Source organism: Papaver somniferum, chromosome 5, assembly GCF_003573695.1.
Source record: "Papaver somniferum cultivar HN1 chromosome 5, ASM357369v1, whole genome shotgun sequence".
In the NCBI taxonomy this organism is placed as follows: Eukaryota; Viridiplantae; Streptophyta; class Magnoliopsida; order Ranunculales; family Papaveraceae; genus Papaver; species Papaver somniferum.
Genome location: NC_039362.1, coordinates 168,508,076 through 168,525,560, shown reverse-complemented (window position 1 = coordinate 168,525,560; position 17,485 = coordinate 168,508,076). Strand labels below are relative to the sequence as shown.

The following is a 17,485-nucleotide window of genomic DNA, read 5'->3' as shown; positions in this document are numbered from 1 at the left end:
AGACCATCCCCTACTGACACAAGTGATGATGAATGGAAACAAAAATATTAATTGGACACCCCCCGAGAAATCCCAGTTGAAAATAAACATAGATGCAGCATGGATATCAGCTAACTTGCCAGCAGGTTTCTCTTTAATTCTTAGAAATGATGCAGGAATACTTGAACAAAGAAGAGATTGAGCTCTCACAGCCACTACCCCTGAAGAAGCGGAAGCATTAGGACTGTTGCAGGGAGCAAAATGGGCAGTGGAAATTGGTCTGTCAAACTTTTCTCTAGAAGAAGATTGCAAGAAGCTTTTTTATTACCTTAATGGAAGGGAATCCTTGTTAGAATGGCAAAACATTCCTATTTTAGATGAAGCTGTCAATGAATTAAAGTCCTATAATAACTTTTTGGGTTTTCATTTTGTACCTCGATCAGCTAATACTGTAGCTGACTTAATGGCCAAAGAGGCCAAACACTTTAGCTCTTTCCTTAACTGGAGAAAGCAAATTCCAGATTGTATTAAGGGAGCTTTGGAAATAGATAAATCAAATGTTAGGGTTGATTCCATTGGCCCAGCATTGGATGGCTCTACTCATTTAGATGTAAGGGTTTCTCACTCCCAAAGTTAGTTTTCTTCTATGCATTTTAACTTACAAAAAAAAAAAAAAAAAAGAAAAACCTTTTCAAAATCTAAATAGCTAGTAAGATTAACTTTGCTCTTCTAGATGATATTCCATTTGTAGGGAATATGTGTAACGAGATACCCGATAACTAATAGATGGGCTTTGCTCTTCACATATTGGAAATATACAAGTGCCAGAAATATTAGTAGAGGTGCAAGAATTTTGTTTATTTCCAAATGTTTCGTGTTTCTGACATTAGCAACCAATTTTTTCATTCATATTAGTATACAAATTTAACTATATCTTTATCGTGCGGTGTCATACTGATTGATACAGATCGATACGTTACAAATACGATATGTATCAACAGATTTCTAGAAACACAGATAAACCGAGGATCTTGGATTAGTGTCAACCAATACAGTTATGATACGATAAAAATATAAGCCTGAATCGGTAGATAACTAGATATCGCAAACCATGCTTAGTTGTATGTCGGGCTTCCAGCAAAAAAAAAATAAATAACACCAAAATGCTCTCTCTTAAAACAACACATCGCTGGAGGAGGGAACCAAAATTGCTAGGACGGGACTTAAGCAATTGTGCATGAAAAATAGGATTACGAGGAACCGAATAAGATAACTCGGGATTTATTACAAAACAAGATCTTAACGGGGCCCATTGGAATCCACGAGATTCTTATTTCCATTCCCTCTTTTAATTAGATCTTAAAATTTCTAGGGCTTCGGCAATTTCGAAAAAGAAATAAAAAAAACTGATCAGGAATTATGTTATCGCAGTCCGAATCTACTACTGCTACTACTTCATCAGATTCCTTACAGGTTGAAGATGGTCCCTCAACGTCTAATCAAGATTCACTTCCACCGCCATCACCACCACCACCACCGTCACAAATCCCTCCTCTTTCATGGCCTGAAACAGGAACAATAACCCAAGATTGGATCCAAAACTTAATTTCAACATTTGAATGGTCATCCAAATTTCTTAAACCTATTGAACTTCCTTCAGTTTTACCTGTATCTGTTTTCGATAAATTAATACTTACAGCTTCAAAGGTACTACATAAAGAACCTAATTGTGTTACAATTGATGAGTGTGATGAAAATTCAAGTGTTGTTGTAGTTGGAGATGTTCATGGGCAATTACATGATGTAATCTTTCTATTGAATGATGCTGGTTTACCTTCAGATAATAGGTTCTTTGTTTTTAATGGTGATTATGTTGATAGAGGAGCTTGGGGGTTAGAGACTTTTCTTCTTTTGTTAGCTTGGAAGGTATGTGCCTTTTGTCTTTCTCACTATGTTAAATTTTAAATTTATCAACATATCAGTAAATTTTTGATCTCATAATTGGAGTGGATCTTTATTTTGTTGTGAAAAAGATTGGATCTTTATGTTATAATTCACGGTATAACCTTCATAGGAAAACAAAATTAGAGACTAAACTATGCATTCCTAGCTAAATTATGCTGTCCCAGAATGTGTTTATACTATGAATTCACTTGTTTCATTAAGAATATGCCTATATTTTTTGCAATGTACAGGTCTTTTTGCCGCACAGAGTGTTTCTTCTCCGTGGGAATCATGAATCTAAGTATTGCACATCTGTGTATGGTTTTGAACAAGAGGTGATGTCCAAATATGGTAGTGATGGAAAACATGTCTACAGGAAATGTCTAGGATGCTTTGAAGGACTTCCTTTGGCATCTATAATAGCTGGGCGTGTTTACACGGCTCATGGAGGACTTTTTCGAGGTACTCCAGTTACCCCATCAAAGAGGCCCAAAGGGAAGAAAGGTCGTAAAATTGTTTTGAAGCCTGATTCATCCCCTTTGACACTTGGTACTCTTGAAGAATTAGCTAAAGCGAGGAGGTCGGTCCTTGACCCACCATGGGAAGGTATGAATTTGATACCAGGTGATGTTCTCTGGTCTGATCCATCGATGAAACCTGGTCTTTCTCCAAATACAGAAAGAGGTATTGGTTTAATATGGGGTCCTGACTGCACCGAGGAATTCCTCAAAAAGTATAATTTGAAGGTAAGTTTGTTGAGGATGCTCCAGAATATGACGTGATTATCTTAATATGTTTGTCGTCTAAATTTTCTTATGCACTAACCCAGTCTTTTACGTTTCATCAAAATCTCATATTTCTTGGTTTATTTGTATATCATCTTTTTAATAATGAAGATCAGTACTGCTAGAATTTGAAATGCTAATTTTCCAGTGCTGCGTACCCTAGACCTACAGTTGATTATTAGGTCACATGAAGGTCCTGATGCAAGGGTAAAACGACCTGGTCTACTAGGAATGGGGGAGGGATACACCATAGACCATGAGGTCGAATCGGGGAAGTTGATTACCATCTTTAGTGCTCCTGACTATCCACAGTTTCAGGTATCTCTTACTCCCTCTTCTGCTATTTGGTGGTCTTTGAAACCCTTGATCTCAATAAACCAACTTAAATAAATTGCTCACTGGAATGTCTAAATAAAATCGATCCAACTAGAAAAACTACCGCAAAGAATATACTTATGCACTTATGCTACAATTGGTTCGACTATGTTTTATGCAGGCAACAGAGGAGAGGTTCAACAACAAAGGGGCATATATTGTTCTAAAAGGCCCAAATTTTGATACACCAGTCTTTCACAGTTTTGAAGCTGTAGTTCCTAGGCCGAAGGTATGGTTCTATTTTATACTACATGTTTGTTTTTTGTAGACAGATGTGAACTTGTTTCTGAGTCGTGTATACTATGCCGGAATCAAAAGCAAGAACATTGTTTCTAGTTACTCTATATAGACACAGAATTAAAAAATGTTCATCTCAAATTGATCCTTCTCTCCATGCAGGCTAATGCTTTCTACAGTTACGTGGATGCCATTGATTCAGATGAAGAACTGGACTTGCCGCCCGTATCAGATTTGTCTTCCTAACTCTTTTCATATAACTTATACCAGAGAAGGAAAGGTTCAAAATCTGATGGCAAAGAAAAACATCCGCCAGGACTATTTTCTTGCTATGACTCAACTTTTACATCTGTATTTCTGTCATTCTGTGTCAATCATTCTTTTCTGCAAATTTTGTATACCAAAATCTGTGGAGTTCTTTTTGTTTGTGTGTTTCATTGTCTTCCCCGTCCAGTGTAAAAAAATCTTTATGCCCCAAATTTTAAGGGGCACCATGTTATAATTATTTTTGGTGGCAGTGTGAATCACCACTTTTTTTGGGGGATAAATTAATGAAAGGAAAACATTTTCTTGTTAGTATCAAAAACAAAACAAAAAAAAAAAGGGGGAAATTTTCTTCATTTTTCTTTACTTTCTTTAACCGCATATTTAGGCTGCAATGAAACGAGATAATTGCTACTCCTTTGTGAAGGGGAGTCTGCTCATTGTGTGAACCATTGAGCTTGATATTGTAACATATCAACTTACTATTGATCGAACACTGTACAGACCCAGAGTTACCCCTCTGTAACATACATGCAACTTAATAGAGACGGCAACACTCCTGGAGAAGTCTACAAGTTCCATGCAGTCACGCTGACAAAAAAAAAAAATCCCCTCCAACAAAGAAAAAGAAGGGTAGCTACCAGTATCTTTTAAATCTCCACAGAAATCTCCTAAAACATTGGAAGAGCATTTTCCCAAAATAGAAGAGAAAAGGACTTGGTCTTTCACCATCAAAACTCATTCTGTATCCTTCTCTTTCTCTCCAACAGGTTAATCAAGTTTTACAAGGAAAAAGAAAAATGTCAATTTCCCGTTGACGGTAGTTTAGAGGTTTTGTCATTGTCAATTACAACTTCTCTGTACCATCAATCCTCACTAAGAAAGAATGAAATTTTGTTGAGAAAAATCCTCCAACAAGAGAAAACAAAAAATCAGATTTAGAATCAGGATTTTGATCTGAATTCAATTATCAACACAACACAGTAGGGGTGAAACAACTACATTCCGAACAATGTCGATGTCTAATGATGTTCATCCATGTTGTACAGGTATGCAATGCATTCTCTTGGCGTTTGCTTCCTCTTTGTTTTTTCTTTGTTTTGCATAGTTAATGATTTAGCTGTATCCTATTTCCCTTGAGAATGATGTTAGGAAAACTAAACCTTCAAACTGTTTATGGAAATCTTATATCATCTTTTGGTAGCAAAATTTGGTGTCAATGTGAAACAAAGCACAAAATGACCTACTAATCAGGAAACTTTGGTGCTTGTAGGGTATTTTTAGTGCCAAGGGAGATAAATATTACCTAAAAGAAATACAATGTCGTTGAATGAAAATAACGGTGGTGCCGGTGGCGGTGCCAGTGGAAGCACCACCAAAAGCAATGGAGGACAGACAGTGAAATTTGCAAGGAGAACTTCGAGTGGACGTTACGTGAGCCTTTCATCAAAAGAGGATTTTGATGTGTCCGGTGAATTTTCTGGGGATTACACAAATTATACAGTCCACCTTCCACCGACCCCGGATAATCAACCAATGGATACATCGGTTGCTGTTAAGGCTGAAGAACAATACGTTTCGAATTCTTTGTTTACTGGAGGATTCAATAGCGTAACCAGGGCGCATCTCATGGACAAGGTGATCGAGTCCGAGGTGAAACATCCACAAATGGCTGGAGCAAGGGGTTCTTCATGTAGAATGCCTGCTTGTGATGGCAAAACCATGAAAGATGAAAGAGGAAACGATGTTGCTCCTTGTGAATGCAGGTACCAAGCTTGAGCTTTCCTCTTTTGATGTTCCATATTTTACTAGTAATGTTAGATGTTGCAGCTGAAATGTGCACAGTCAGCGTCTAAGTATCATATTTTGTTAATGCACTTGGTATGTATCAAATGTGTTGCATATACAGGTTCAAGATCTGCAGAGATTGTTATATGGATGCACAAAAGGACACAGGTATCTGTCCTGGATGTAAAGAACCATATAAGATTGGAGATTTTGATGACGATATACCAGATTTTTCAAGTGGGGCATTGCCATTGCCAGCTCCGGACTCAAACAGGTCAGTAGCAAAAGCAAACAACAATAGCAAGGCATTGCTCAAGAGGAACCAAACAGGAGAATTCGATCACAACCGATGGTTGTTCGAGACTAAGGGAACATATGGTTATGGAAATGCTTTCTGGCCAAAAGATGATATTTACATGGATGATCTGGATGATGGGCTCAAAGGAGGAATGGTTGAAACCATGGATAAACCTTGGAGGGCTCTCAGTCGAAGAATTCCCATCCCTGCTGCTATTATTAGTCCTTACCGGTACAGTATTATATAACATCTAGTAAATTTTGCATTATATGTATGTTACCCTTCTTCTAGTGATGTGAAATTCACCACACTGCAGGCTGTTGATAGCTGTCAGAGGTATAGGACTAATTTTCTTCTTGACGTGGCGTGTTCAACATCCGAATCCTGATGCAAGGTGGCTATGGGCAATGTCAATCACATGTGAATTATGGTTTGCATTTTCATGGATACTTGATCAAATACCAAAACTTTGTCCTATAAATAGATCTACGGATCTTTCAGTTTTACGAGACAAATTTGATATGCCATCACCTTCAAACCCAACTGGAAGATCAGACCTCCCAGGTGTTGATGTCTTCGTATCTACAGCTGACCCTGACAAAGAACCACCTTTAGTCACTGCTAACACTATACTTTCTATTTTGGCGGTCGACTATCCAGTTGAGAAAGTAGCTTGTTATGTGTCAGACGATGGTGGTGCATTACTTACATTTGAAGCCATGGCTGAAGCTGCAAGTTTCGCAAATTTATGGGTGCCATTTTGCAGAAAACATAATATTGAACCCAGGAATCCTGATAGTTACTTTAGTATGAAAACTGACCCGACAAAGAACAAGAGTAAGCCAGATTTTGTGAAGGATAGAAGAAGGATTAAAAGAGAGTATGATGAGTTTAAGGTTAGAATAAACGGATTACCGGACTCAATTAGAAGAAGATCAGAAGCATTCAATGCCAGAGAAGAAATGAAAAAACTGAAACAAATGAGAGAGGGTGGTGATCCAATGGAACCTATTAAAGTTCAAAAGGCTACTTGGATGGCTGATGGTACACACTGGCCTGGAACTTGGGCTAATCCTGCCCCTGACCATGCCAAAGGTAACCATCCTGGGATTCTTCAGGTACTTACTAATCTCACCTCAAAATTTAAGTTGGATGAAGAATTATTTACCAAGACAAATTCCTAATTACTTGCCATAATCTCTCGTGTGTGGACAGGTAATGCTAAAGCCCCCAAGTTGTGACGCATTATTGGGATGTGAAGAAGACAGCCTTATAGACTTCACCGATGTTGATATACGCCTACCCATGTTTGTTTATGTCTCACGAGAAAAACGGCCTGGTTATGACCACAACAAGAAAGCTGGTGCCATGAATTGCTTGGTTCGAGCTTCAGCTATCTTGTCTAATGGTCCTTTCATCCTTAATCTTGATTGTGATCACTACATTTATAATTGCAAAGCCATCCGGGAGGGGATGTGCTTCATGATGGATAGAGGTGGTGAAAATATCTGTTACATTCAGTTTCCTCAAAGGTTTGAAGGTATTGATCCCTCTGATCGATATGCTAATAACAATACTGTCTTCTTCGACGGAAATATGCGTGCTCTTGATGGTGTACAGGTAATACGTTTCCCGATCAGTGACTACCAGTTATTTTTATCATCTGGCCTTGATTTATAATATAAATTGTTTTGGGATGCTTAAACATTTGGTTCTCTGTGCTGGTGCTTTTGTCAGGGTCCAGTTTATGTAGGAACTGGTTGTATGTTTAGGCGATTTGCGTTGTATGGGTTTGATCCACCTACACCAAAGAAGGCAGAATCAATGCTTAGTTCTGACACACATGTTCTTCATCCAAATGAGCTTGACCCTGAACTTGATGTTAATTTACTACCAAAAAGGTTTGGAAATTCCACATTGTTAGCAGAGTCTATTCCTATAGCTGAGTACCAGGGCCGTCCACTTGCTGATCACCCGATGGTTAAATACGGTCGACCACCAGGCATCCTCAGGGTTCCTAGGGAACCACTAGATGCTACTACCGTTGCTGAGGCTGTCTCGGCAATCTCTTGTTGGTATGTCTTCAACTTTTATCTTAAATATCATTCAGTGGTAGATCCTCACCTGACCACAATACAGTACTTAGCCCTGATACAATATGTTTAAGCACTTAATCACTACAACTTGAAACCATGCATCCGAAAAATAGAAAATAGAAATAAGGTGATATTAAAGCCTATCATGAAAACTTGACTTCTATATCATTTGACATTGCATGCAGGTATGAAGACCAGACTGAATGGGGAGACAGAGTGGGGTGGATTTACGGGTCTGTCACAGAAGACGTTGTAACAGGCTACCGCATGCATAACAGAGGCTGGCATTCAGTCTATTGCATCACTAAACGTGATGCCTTCCGAGGCTCTGCACCAATCAATCTCACAGATCGGCTCCATCAAGTCCTTCGATGGGCAACAGGCTCCGTGGAGATCTTCTTCTCTGGAAATAATGCCTTTCTGGCAACTAGAAAGCTCAAGTTCCTGCAACGTCTTGCTTACCTTAATGTTGGCATCTATCCATTTACTTCCTTCTTCCTCATTGTATACTGCTTCCTTCCTGCCTTGTCTCTCTTCTCCGGCCAGTTCATTGTGCAGAGCTTAAGTATTACTTTCCTCATCTACCTTCTTCTCATAACTATTTGTCTCATTTCACTGGCCATCTTGGAAGTAAAATGGGCTCAAATTAGTTTAGAGGAATGGTGGAGGAATGAGCAGTTCTGGCTCATTTCTGGTACCAGTGCTCATTTAGCTGCCGTTATTCAAGGTTTATTGAAAGTCATGGCAGGTATTGAGATTTCCTTCACTTTGACATCCAAAGCAGCGGGAGAAGAAGGTAACGACGATATTTACGCAGAATTGTACCTAGTGAAATGGACTTCACTTATGATCCCACCGATTGTAATCGCATTAGTCAATATAATTGCGATTATATTTGCATTCTCAAGGACAGTATTCAGCGCGTCTCCAGAATGGAGTAAACTTATGGGCGGAACTTTCTTTAGCTCTTGGGTTTTAGCTCATTTATATCCATTTGCTAAGGGATTGATGGGGAGAAGAGCTAAGACTCCAACAATTGTGTATGTCTGGTCAGGCTTGATTGCAATAACTGTATCATTGCTTTGGCTCGCTATGAATCCACCAGGTGAATCACCCACGATTGTCATTGGAGGAAGTGGAGGAGGAGGTGGAGGTGGAGGGGGAGGGGGAGGAGGTGGAGGAGGCTTCAGTTTTCCCTAATTAAGATTGGAGGGTTAAGCTGCGCCTCTTATAGTCGGTTTTCATATATGGGGGTTTTCTTTTGCTTTCTGGACGGAAACTTGTATTTTCATGAGACTTGATGTAATTTGATTTCCTTTTCAACTTTTTAAATTGTCACCAACATTGAAGCTTCCCTGATGAACCAAATGATAGTACGAGTGTTCTGGACCTTCTGGTTGTCGTTATTTATGAATTCTTACTCAAGAAAAAGTCATCCATGTGCTAGTCCTCATCCTAGAGGAAAATAAATTACTCAAAAGTTTTGTAAAATAGCAAAATAGGTTGCAGAAACTAGAGTTCTCACTTCCGATATCACATTTCTCGAACCCAATTGTTTTACTCGCTGCATCTGGAATGTAGATATTAAAATTTCATAACCTATAAACAATTGAAATCTTTGCGTATCTACAAACAGAAATATGCCCTTCAGAAACATACATAGTTTTTCAAAGCTTTTAAAATCGTACACGGTTGAAACTATTAGATCTAGGTTTGCAAGGGACTTGTTAATTTGCTTCAAAAGGCTCCTAATATATAAGTTTTTGCCGCCTGGTTGCTTCCACAACATTATCTAATTTTCTCTTCTTCAAACGCATGTGACTACTTCAAAAGACAAAAGACTAGCTGCATAATCTACAAATCTGACTGCTCGAATGGGACGCGTACAAATAATTGGCCATGTAAAGTTACCACAGCAGAGGTTTGATGCGGGTCGATTCTCGAAGGTAAGCTAATAACCTGGAAGCAGAATTCAATTAGCATAGATTTAGAAAAAAAATCTGGGACGGGCAAGAACAATATAGTAAGAGATTGAAGGCGGTATAGGTTAGCGCGAATTCCATGCGGGTTATCTATAACTATGTGCTGAAAGAGATAGGCTGATACACCATTAATCATTCATCATTTTGTGTATTCGATGCCAGGCCCCCACTGAGATGATCCAGAGGCTCACTCAATATGTAGACCATTCATTAAAAGAAATATCAGGCTCCATCGATAAAAGACGTGAACAGGAACAACCAAACAGGAAGTGAGAACTGAATGAATGATCTACAAGGTCAGACCTCACTGAATATCAGACCCTCAGCCCTACTCCTTGTTAGCCCGATAGGCCACATTGTACGGAAAACGTACAAGGATCCTAACACGGTATAAGAACAATATTGGTTTTGATTTCCAGATTAAATGAAATGGAAGCTGCATGTATGGCATACCTTTTTGAAAGGTGTGACGCCCCACGGATTATCTGGCTGCTCTGGATCACCTGAAATTACTAAACGACCTGCTGGATCTGACTGGACGCGCACCTGATTTCCCATATCAAAATAGTAGCATCAGCAGAAAGTTGGATCATAAATATTACAGAGATACTTTTCCAGTTACGCAATAACTAAACATAATTCAACGGTATGCTATCCTGAACTAGAAGGTACTTAGAAGACACCAAGAAAAACTACACGGAGAACAAATCCAGGTTTAGCACTTCAGTGTCTACTTTAGACCTCGAGTTTAAAAGTCAATGACCAACGAAAATATGTAGAGAAGAGAACGACATGCACTCACCTCCTCACGTAAAAGCCCAGGGACTAAAGCATACACCTCGAAGCAATCTTTCTGCATAAAAGCATCATTTCCCTAGTTAATGTTATGCCAAATAGGATAGCACTTTCTTATTACATCCACAAGTTTTAATGTACTTGGTGAAAGCAATCCTTACAGTTCTTCGAACATTGATCTTCACCCAATCAGCTGGATTTCCAATATCAGCAACCATGGTATCCACCCTGCAAATTAGAGCCCAATTCAACAATTGCACGGTTAAAAAACATTTATACTAAACAAATAACCAACTATAAATCAGCATATAAGCTGATATTTCATCCTCACAAAGCAGAAAAAATATACCGAAACATCACATGGCTTCAAAAGATCCTCTAAATATCACTTTTATCTACTACGGGCAATGAGCTTTATTTTAACCTTCAGAAATGCACATCTGAAGTCTATACAGATGTTGTACCCAAAGAGCGTGCATACACTAACTTCAACACTAGTACTCTTTGATCAATGCAACACAATCATTGAGCCCTGCGCACCGCTGATTACACTCTCTTTCATACCGCTGATTACACTAACTTCTTCTTTTTTTACACTTTAAAGATCGTAGCACAAAATTGAAAAGCTAAATAGAGGTCAAGAATTTAACTGCGGCTTAGCTGGTTTGAAAGTAGTATGTGCACTTTTGACAGAACGCTCCATGATAGATGCTTTTTTACGCTTAAGACCACTTGACGGAATAGCTACAAACAAGAAAAGTAAGTTTCACTTAGAAGATGGCCAAATAGGCTAATAATCCTACCAAGAAAACCTAAAATCATTTAAAGATTAAGCTACAAGACCGCCATACCAATGCTTTTAAGGTGTTTGTCACGCTTTGGCGTAGAAATAGAGTTTTTCTCCTGCTGAACAAGAAACATGTTTAGCTGTATCTCAGTGGTCATTAGAAAAAGAACCACATCATTGGGAAACTGGAATACAATACATCTAACGAGCTTAGTAATAGGCCACCATATACCTTAATGATAGGGTCACCAACTTCACCATTCCCAAGCAAACGCTGAGAGTGCCAACCCTGCATGGCTCGTGCAGCTGCATCTCTTCTTGCCCTACCGGATCCTGGTGCTTGACCACTGACCTGCAAAGTTATGAGGTTGCAAAATATTTTGAATCCCATCTGAGGTGTAACTAAGATTCAACTATATTCATAAATGCATATCAAAGATATTGTAAAAGAACTAACAACAAAATTAGATAATGTGGGCCATTATAAAAGATTTATAATCGAAAAAGTACCTGACGTTCAGCATTTGAGGGATTTGCCAGGGATACAGGGATATGGAGCTCACCACCATGCATTTTATGCCTTTCATACTCCAGAAGTGCCTGCCATGACTCGAAGTCAGCGTTTCACATGAACCCACGCAAAATGATGCAAACGAAATTATACACACAACAGGGAGCATTAAGTCACAACGCAGATAAACAACCGTGCAAAGTTGGGCAGTAGGCACACTTCTTACTCGCATATATGGTTGAAATTTTGAAGTCTATATCCAGCACATATTGGCTTAGAGAAGCTCTGATTTCCATGTTAGCAAACTCCCACAATCACACTTGAAATCCAATTCATAAAAGGATGTATCAAATAACCCGAATTAGAATTCTTTACTTCGTTAAATCCTAGGCTAACCAAGGGTTACATATATCATTAAACACTCTTCCATCCACTCTACTCTCCCACAGCCATTAAGACTCCAGTGCTTCTCCTAAGTTTCCAAAAGTAGCACGCCTCCCCTGTCACTTTCTAGATTGTGATATCCTTCGTTCTAATCGAGTATAGCTTAAGATTTTTTTTAACCTTCTCTATTTGTTTCATCTGCATAGCAAGCCTTGTGATTTTGCTTAGTCTCTTTCAGATAAAACACGGTTTGATGAGTTAACAAACAATAGAATTATAGTACTTTATGTTGAAGCGAGAAGCATAGTTTTTTAATTACAGCGAGACTACACATGAAAACAAAGAAGGCAATAATTACTTCTCAACATTTTTTTGCAATAAATTGTTAGTTCACAAACGAGATAAACCTATTATTTTAGTATAAGTACTTTAATACAGATGTGAGAAGAGAATTATTCATGCTAAATATATCTGAACAGATCGAGACTATCACCTTCTCGTAGAAACCCCGGAATGACCAAGAGACCGTGGTACAAGTTCTGCAAGAACAAAAAATAAATAAATTGTGAAGTTGAAATTAAAAAGGGAAAACCAGTTAACACGAGGCACGACCATAACCATTCAAAAGCATCAATACAAATACATATTTATCCGTTCCTCGTATTCCACATTGGTCACTTTGAGGTAATATGGGACATGTTATCACCTTATCCAATACCACTATACTAGCACCCTTTGTCTATACAACAAATAGGCTTTGCAGATCAGATGATTCCAAAAACTCAGAAGAGACTGTATAACACGGAGAAAAAATTCTTGTGAAAGAAACCCATAGTGATCCAGTTATGCTCAGTGAACTAGATGACAGACCACGAATGTATCGGTATATAGCGACTGATTTCGAGGGTTTTGGTACTTTGATTCATCTTCCATTTGTAGTCCTGAACTTGGTGACGTTATGACGATGGAATAAACGCAAGAAGCTCAACCATCCAATCTAGCGAAACAACTCAATTCCTTTGTGAGTAAAGGAATACATGAGCTATTTCGCAATAGACTTTTTAGTTCAACACCAGAACCCTTATTCTAAGCAAAAGTAAAGCATGATTTATACTATTGGCAACTCTACCCACCGTGTGTCAAGGACCAATAACAGGATTGATATTCCGTATCATTCACTATGTCAGTTATCGCATTTGGTGCATAAAAAAAATGCTGTAATGCTAACTGTTATTAGGATATCTGAAAACTATGTACATCAGATAAGATAAAACATAAATATAGCAAAGAAGCAGAAACAAGAGAGGCAAAGAGCCTATTTCTTACTTTGGAGGGCTAAAAGATTCCCCAACTTGTCGCCACAACTTGGAAGTGGTTACCTAGAAAACAAATATTTGTTAAATTACATCTGTATGACTTTTAATGCCTCCACCTCATTTACGACTTGCATATGTGGATAAACCACAACAAGTGATCAAACTTCAAAGAATACTCAAGAAACTAAACCGCCGAGCCAACTATAGTTAAAAAAAAAGCAAGCATTTGTAGAAAATAGCATAATACATACCTGGTCATAGCCACCCAACCTAGTTACCGCCCTCCATAACCTAAAGCAAATACAAAGAAATTAGTATTGAGCTAAAATGCCCAAACTCAATAAACCAATAGAAACAAAATAAGGTTGACATACAACAGAGACTTACTTGAGGCAATTTAGACCCTCTCCATAAAACTTTGGTGGTTTAAATTCCATGCTCTTCTCCTTGAAGAAATTCTCTAGTTCTTTCATGAATGCAGCCTGCTCTTCTTCAGTTCCAGGATCATCACCCTCAACCATGTGTAAGTCAGTAGCAAAGGACTGGTTGGAACCTTCTGTGCTGAGACGGTGATGCTCAATACTCATTTCCTTTTTTGGCAGTACCTCCACCTTCACTCCATTTTCCCTATGCCTTCGAAGATCCTGTACACCAGTCTCCTCGTCGTTAAGTTCTTCTTCATCGTCATCCACCACAAATTTATGCTCTGTCCGTGCAGCAGCTACAACATGATTTACAGGAATCACTTCGTCATCCTCATCATCCTCCTGATCATCATCTTCATCGTCTTCTTCTTCCTCCTCCTCATCGTCTTCTTCGTCAGGATCATCCCGTTTACTCTTTTCTGGTTCATCATCATCCTCGTCGTCATCTATATTGTGTTCAATCCCATTCTCATCAGGACTTTGATCACCCTCTGAGTGAACAGACTCTTCATGCTCCTCTACTTCTTCATGAACCATTTCTTCTTCTCCTCCTGATGTATCTGTCGAATCTTGACCTGCCATTACCTCATTATCCTTCATCTCAGTAGTTCAACTCTAAGCAAGAAGATTTCAATCATACCAAAATACTGAAATTAGGGTTCGTCACAGAACAAATCAAATTATTTTTGGTGAGATACAGGAGAAAAGGGGAAATTATAAGAGATGAAACATACCTTGTAAAAGATTTCGAAGAGTGACGAAGAACCCTGAAAATGAAGCGCTCTCAAGAGATGTCCAATAGTGATTTGGGGTTCTTCACTCCGTTAGATTTGAATGTGTGAGAAACCCTAGTTTTTTCTTCAGAGAAGAAGATGATTGGATGATTATTGAAGATTAGGGCAAACTTCTTTCTTTCTAGGGTACTACTAGTACTACTAAATACAGTGTAACAGGTGACAGAGGAGAGAAGAGAGTAAAAAGGAAGAAAGACTACAGGCGGTTTACTTTGTTTACTACTGTGATTTCTGAATAGCGGGAGAGTGGACTCAATTCACTGCTGAGAGAGAAGATTGTGTGTAAAAATGAAACCTTTTTATGACAAAAATAAAAATAAAAAAATAAAACATTATATCTGGTGAGGACAATAAGGTGTTTTAATGTTGAATGGAAGCATCAGGGACAGATGCATCTTAATTTAGTGTTGAGCACGTGGGATTTACAGAGAAGCAGACCGTCAAATCGAGTCTAATGTCTTTCTAGGCAAGAACATCTCCAACAGGATTCTCTTCACTTCCTATTTTGAAGGCCACATGGGATTTTTTCAAATTTTGAGAAAAAAAACGTCTCAGAGTGGAATCATGTAACGATAATGGGAAGATGATGTGGAAGGTGGTTATGATTACATGCTTTACATGATCCTCGGATTTTAAAGGATCTCTTCTTGGATGTGGAGAATCCTAATCAGCAATTTCATTCTAAAATAAACGGTAAACGGTTATATTTTAAAAGCATAAAATATTTCGACGATTGATCTGAATACAAGTGTATTAATTTTTCACTTAAAGCCTCACCGGTTGGAGAAGGTACATTTTCCCCTCCTAAAATTGGGAAATTTCGATGTTAAAATTGTCTAGAAGAGGATAACACGTAGGAAAGACCCTGACGACCCGTTGGAGATGCTCTAAGGTTATAGCAGATTTTTTCAAGCCATCTGCCACCCTTATTATGTAAAAGATACCTTGAATCCAAGTTAAAGCGTGATTTTTTTAATGTTGAAATCCAAGTTAAAGCGTAATTTTTCTTAACGATGAGTGTCCAGGAAAATCGAGCTTAATCTTATGGTTAATTTTGTTTCCAAATATAATTGTCCCTTTCTGGTCATTGATTTTGTGGGTCGAAGATGGAAAACGCGTCAAAATAAATTATATTTTGGAATTCGTTTTACCTTCCACCATAAACTTGCTCTTCCATTATTTATTCCAAGTGATGAGGTGGCATTGACCTATTGGAAGATTGAAATCTTTCACCGGATTATTACTTGAAGTATCTTTTCTCGATCACGACCTTCACATATTTGCTCTTTGAGACTTCGTATTTGTATGAGATAATCGCTTATGCAAACATAATCAAGTTATTATTGTAAGTTTTCATTCTTATAACGAAGTCTATCATATTAAAACTCCTTACAAAATAATGTTGTTTTAGCTTTTGAAAGTTGATGATACTCGTTGAGAATTTTATTAGTAACTGGTTTTTCATGGACTACTTCTTCGTCAAAGTCAGAATCTTCATCAAAATTATCAACAACACAGGCAACATTGTTTGTCTTACACTTGATAATGATCGTCAAATATATCATCAAGAGTTGAAGTGTATGTTGGTTTCGTATACCAATCTTTCTCAGCTAGGCAATAAGGTGATATAAGCCCGATTCCAAGGTACTTGAAGCATTGAACATCATCATCATGACAAGTTTGTGACTTATGATAAGGACATAATGTATCTTTATAAAATATCCTTTTCCCTTTTCTCGAGATTTTTATAAATTATTATCGAGTATCATCCTTAGCTCCTCACACACTAGATTTACCCTTAGAGGAACTAGTGTTTCACAATTTTAAGAGAGATATTTATATCTTTTTTCAGACTGGTGTGTATCTATGTTGCACGGACACGGGACACGGTTACAGGGACACGTCAAATCTCAAAAAAATAGGTTACGGGGACACGTTATATAAATTACTCACACCATTAAAATAAAATTTTACAGCAATCTACTTAACAAATAATCATTTATAAAATAAAAATAATTGATTACTAACTAAATAAAATTGATTACTAATTAAACAAAATCAGTAATAATGATAAAAAAAAGTTTATAAATAATGCTTGGATTTAATTAAAATGAGAATAAATTAGCGTCACATTTAGTTTATTTTTATTTTCCAAACAATAATGAATAATTTATGACGTGTTCGAAAGTGTCCAATTAGTGTATGCAAAGTGTCCGATGTCGATTTTTACACGACACGTGATATGGCGTGTCCATCACGTGTCGTGTCCGTTCGTGTGTCCGACACGGTTACGGCATCTTTCTTGGTGTGTCCGTGCAACATAAGTATGTATTGTCAAAGATCTTTAAATTACCAACTAGATCACTCTTTATTAGCTTTGAAGGATTGTTTGCTTCTGAGATGCATGCTTTTTAGACTCGCATCTTGACAGTAGAGACTTGGAAATTTTATACACATTATCTTTCTCTGGAATAGTTCTTTCTAACGAGTGTAAGGAATTAACTATTTGAGAGATCTTTTGGTAAAATTCATTGAAAGTATCACCATCAAGCATGAGAAGGTTTCCCCGATCAAAAATATGACTTGCTTCTTTCTCTGCAGTATTTCCTTTGAACGCGGATATCTTAAGGTTTGTATGAAGTTTAATACGTAGCCACCCGATATTAGATATCTTATCTTATGGCATGTATGATAGCGTTTAGCCCATCTGAATTTTTCTTTACTG

The 17,485-nt window shown here is 37.9% G+C and overlaps 3 protein-coding genes across 7 annotated transcripts; 2 read left to right on the top strand and 1 right to left on the bottom strand.

Annotated features, from left to right (window-relative positions):
* Nucleotides 1-1,330: 1,330 nt before the first annotated feature.
* On the top strand, nt 1,331-3,864 carry LOC113283580 (serine/threonine-protein phosphatase 7-like). Of its 3 annotated transcripts, XM_026532902.1 has the most exons (5): nt 1,331-1,905; nt 2,175-2,669; nt 2,880-3,026; nt 3,205-3,312; nt 3,483-3,864. In XM_026532902.1, exons 1-5 carry the CDS (start codon nt 1,399-1,401, stop codon nt 3,564-3,566), a joined length of 1,341 nt encoding a protein of 446 aa, XP_026388687.1. In that variant the 5' UTR covers nt 1,331-1,398; the 3' UTR covers nt 3,567-3,864. The 3 variants fall into 3 exon arrangements, with proteins under 3 accessions (XP_026388687.1, XP_026388689.1, XP_026388688.1); XM_026532904.1 differs by lacking the exons at nt 3,205-3,312; nt 3,483-3,864 and having other exon boundaries at nt 2,872-3,020; XM_026532903.1 differs by lacking the exons at nt 3,205-3,312; nt 3,483-3,864 and having other exon boundaries at nt 2,857-3,012.
* Nucleotides 3,865-4,328: 464 nt separating this feature from the next.
* On the top strand, nt 4,329-9,155 carry LOC113283578 (cellulose synthase-like protein D4). The gene is made up of 7 exons (XM_026532897.1): nt 4,329-4,633; nt 4,858-5,350; nt 5,494-5,901; nt 5,987-6,788; nt 6,886-7,290; nt 7,408-7,745; nt 7,952-9,155. The coding sequence occupies exons 2-7, from the start codon at nt 4,905-4,907 to the stop codon at nt 8,964-8,966; spliced, it is 3,414 nt and encodes a 1,137-aa protein (XP_026388682.1). The 5' UTR covers nt 4,329-4,633; nt 4,858-4,904; the 3' UTR covers nt 8,967-9,155.
* Nucleotides 9,156-9,236: 81 nt separating this feature from the next.
* On the bottom strand, nt 9,237-15,049 carry LOC113283579 (AT-rich interactive domain-containing protein 6-like). 3 transcript variants are annotated; one of them, XM_026532898.1, is made up of 13 exons: nt 14,701-15,049; nt 13,929-14,581; nt 13,793-13,832; nt 13,552-13,604; nt 12,719-12,764; nt 11,841-11,930; nt 11,563-11,682; nt 11,395-11,449; nt 11,194-11,287; nt 10,705-10,771; nt 10,551-10,601; nt 10,202-10,294; nt 9,237-9,725 (listed from the first exon to the last, which is right to left on the bottom strand). In XM_026532898.1, exons 2-13 carry the CDS (start codon nt 14,564-14,566, stop codon nt 9,621-9,623), a joined length of 1,452 nt encoding a protein of 483 aa, XP_026388683.1. In that variant the 5' UTR covers nt 14,567-14,581; nt 14,701-15,049; the 3' UTR covers nt 9,237-9,620. The 3 variants fall into 3 exon arrangements, with proteins under 3 accessions (XP_026388683.1, XP_026388684.1, XP_026388686.1); XM_026532899.1 differs by having other exon boundaries at nt 11,395-11,446; XM_026532901.1 differs by having other exon boundaries at nt 13,929-14,541.
* Nucleotides 15,050-17,485: the final 2,436 nt, after the last annotated feature.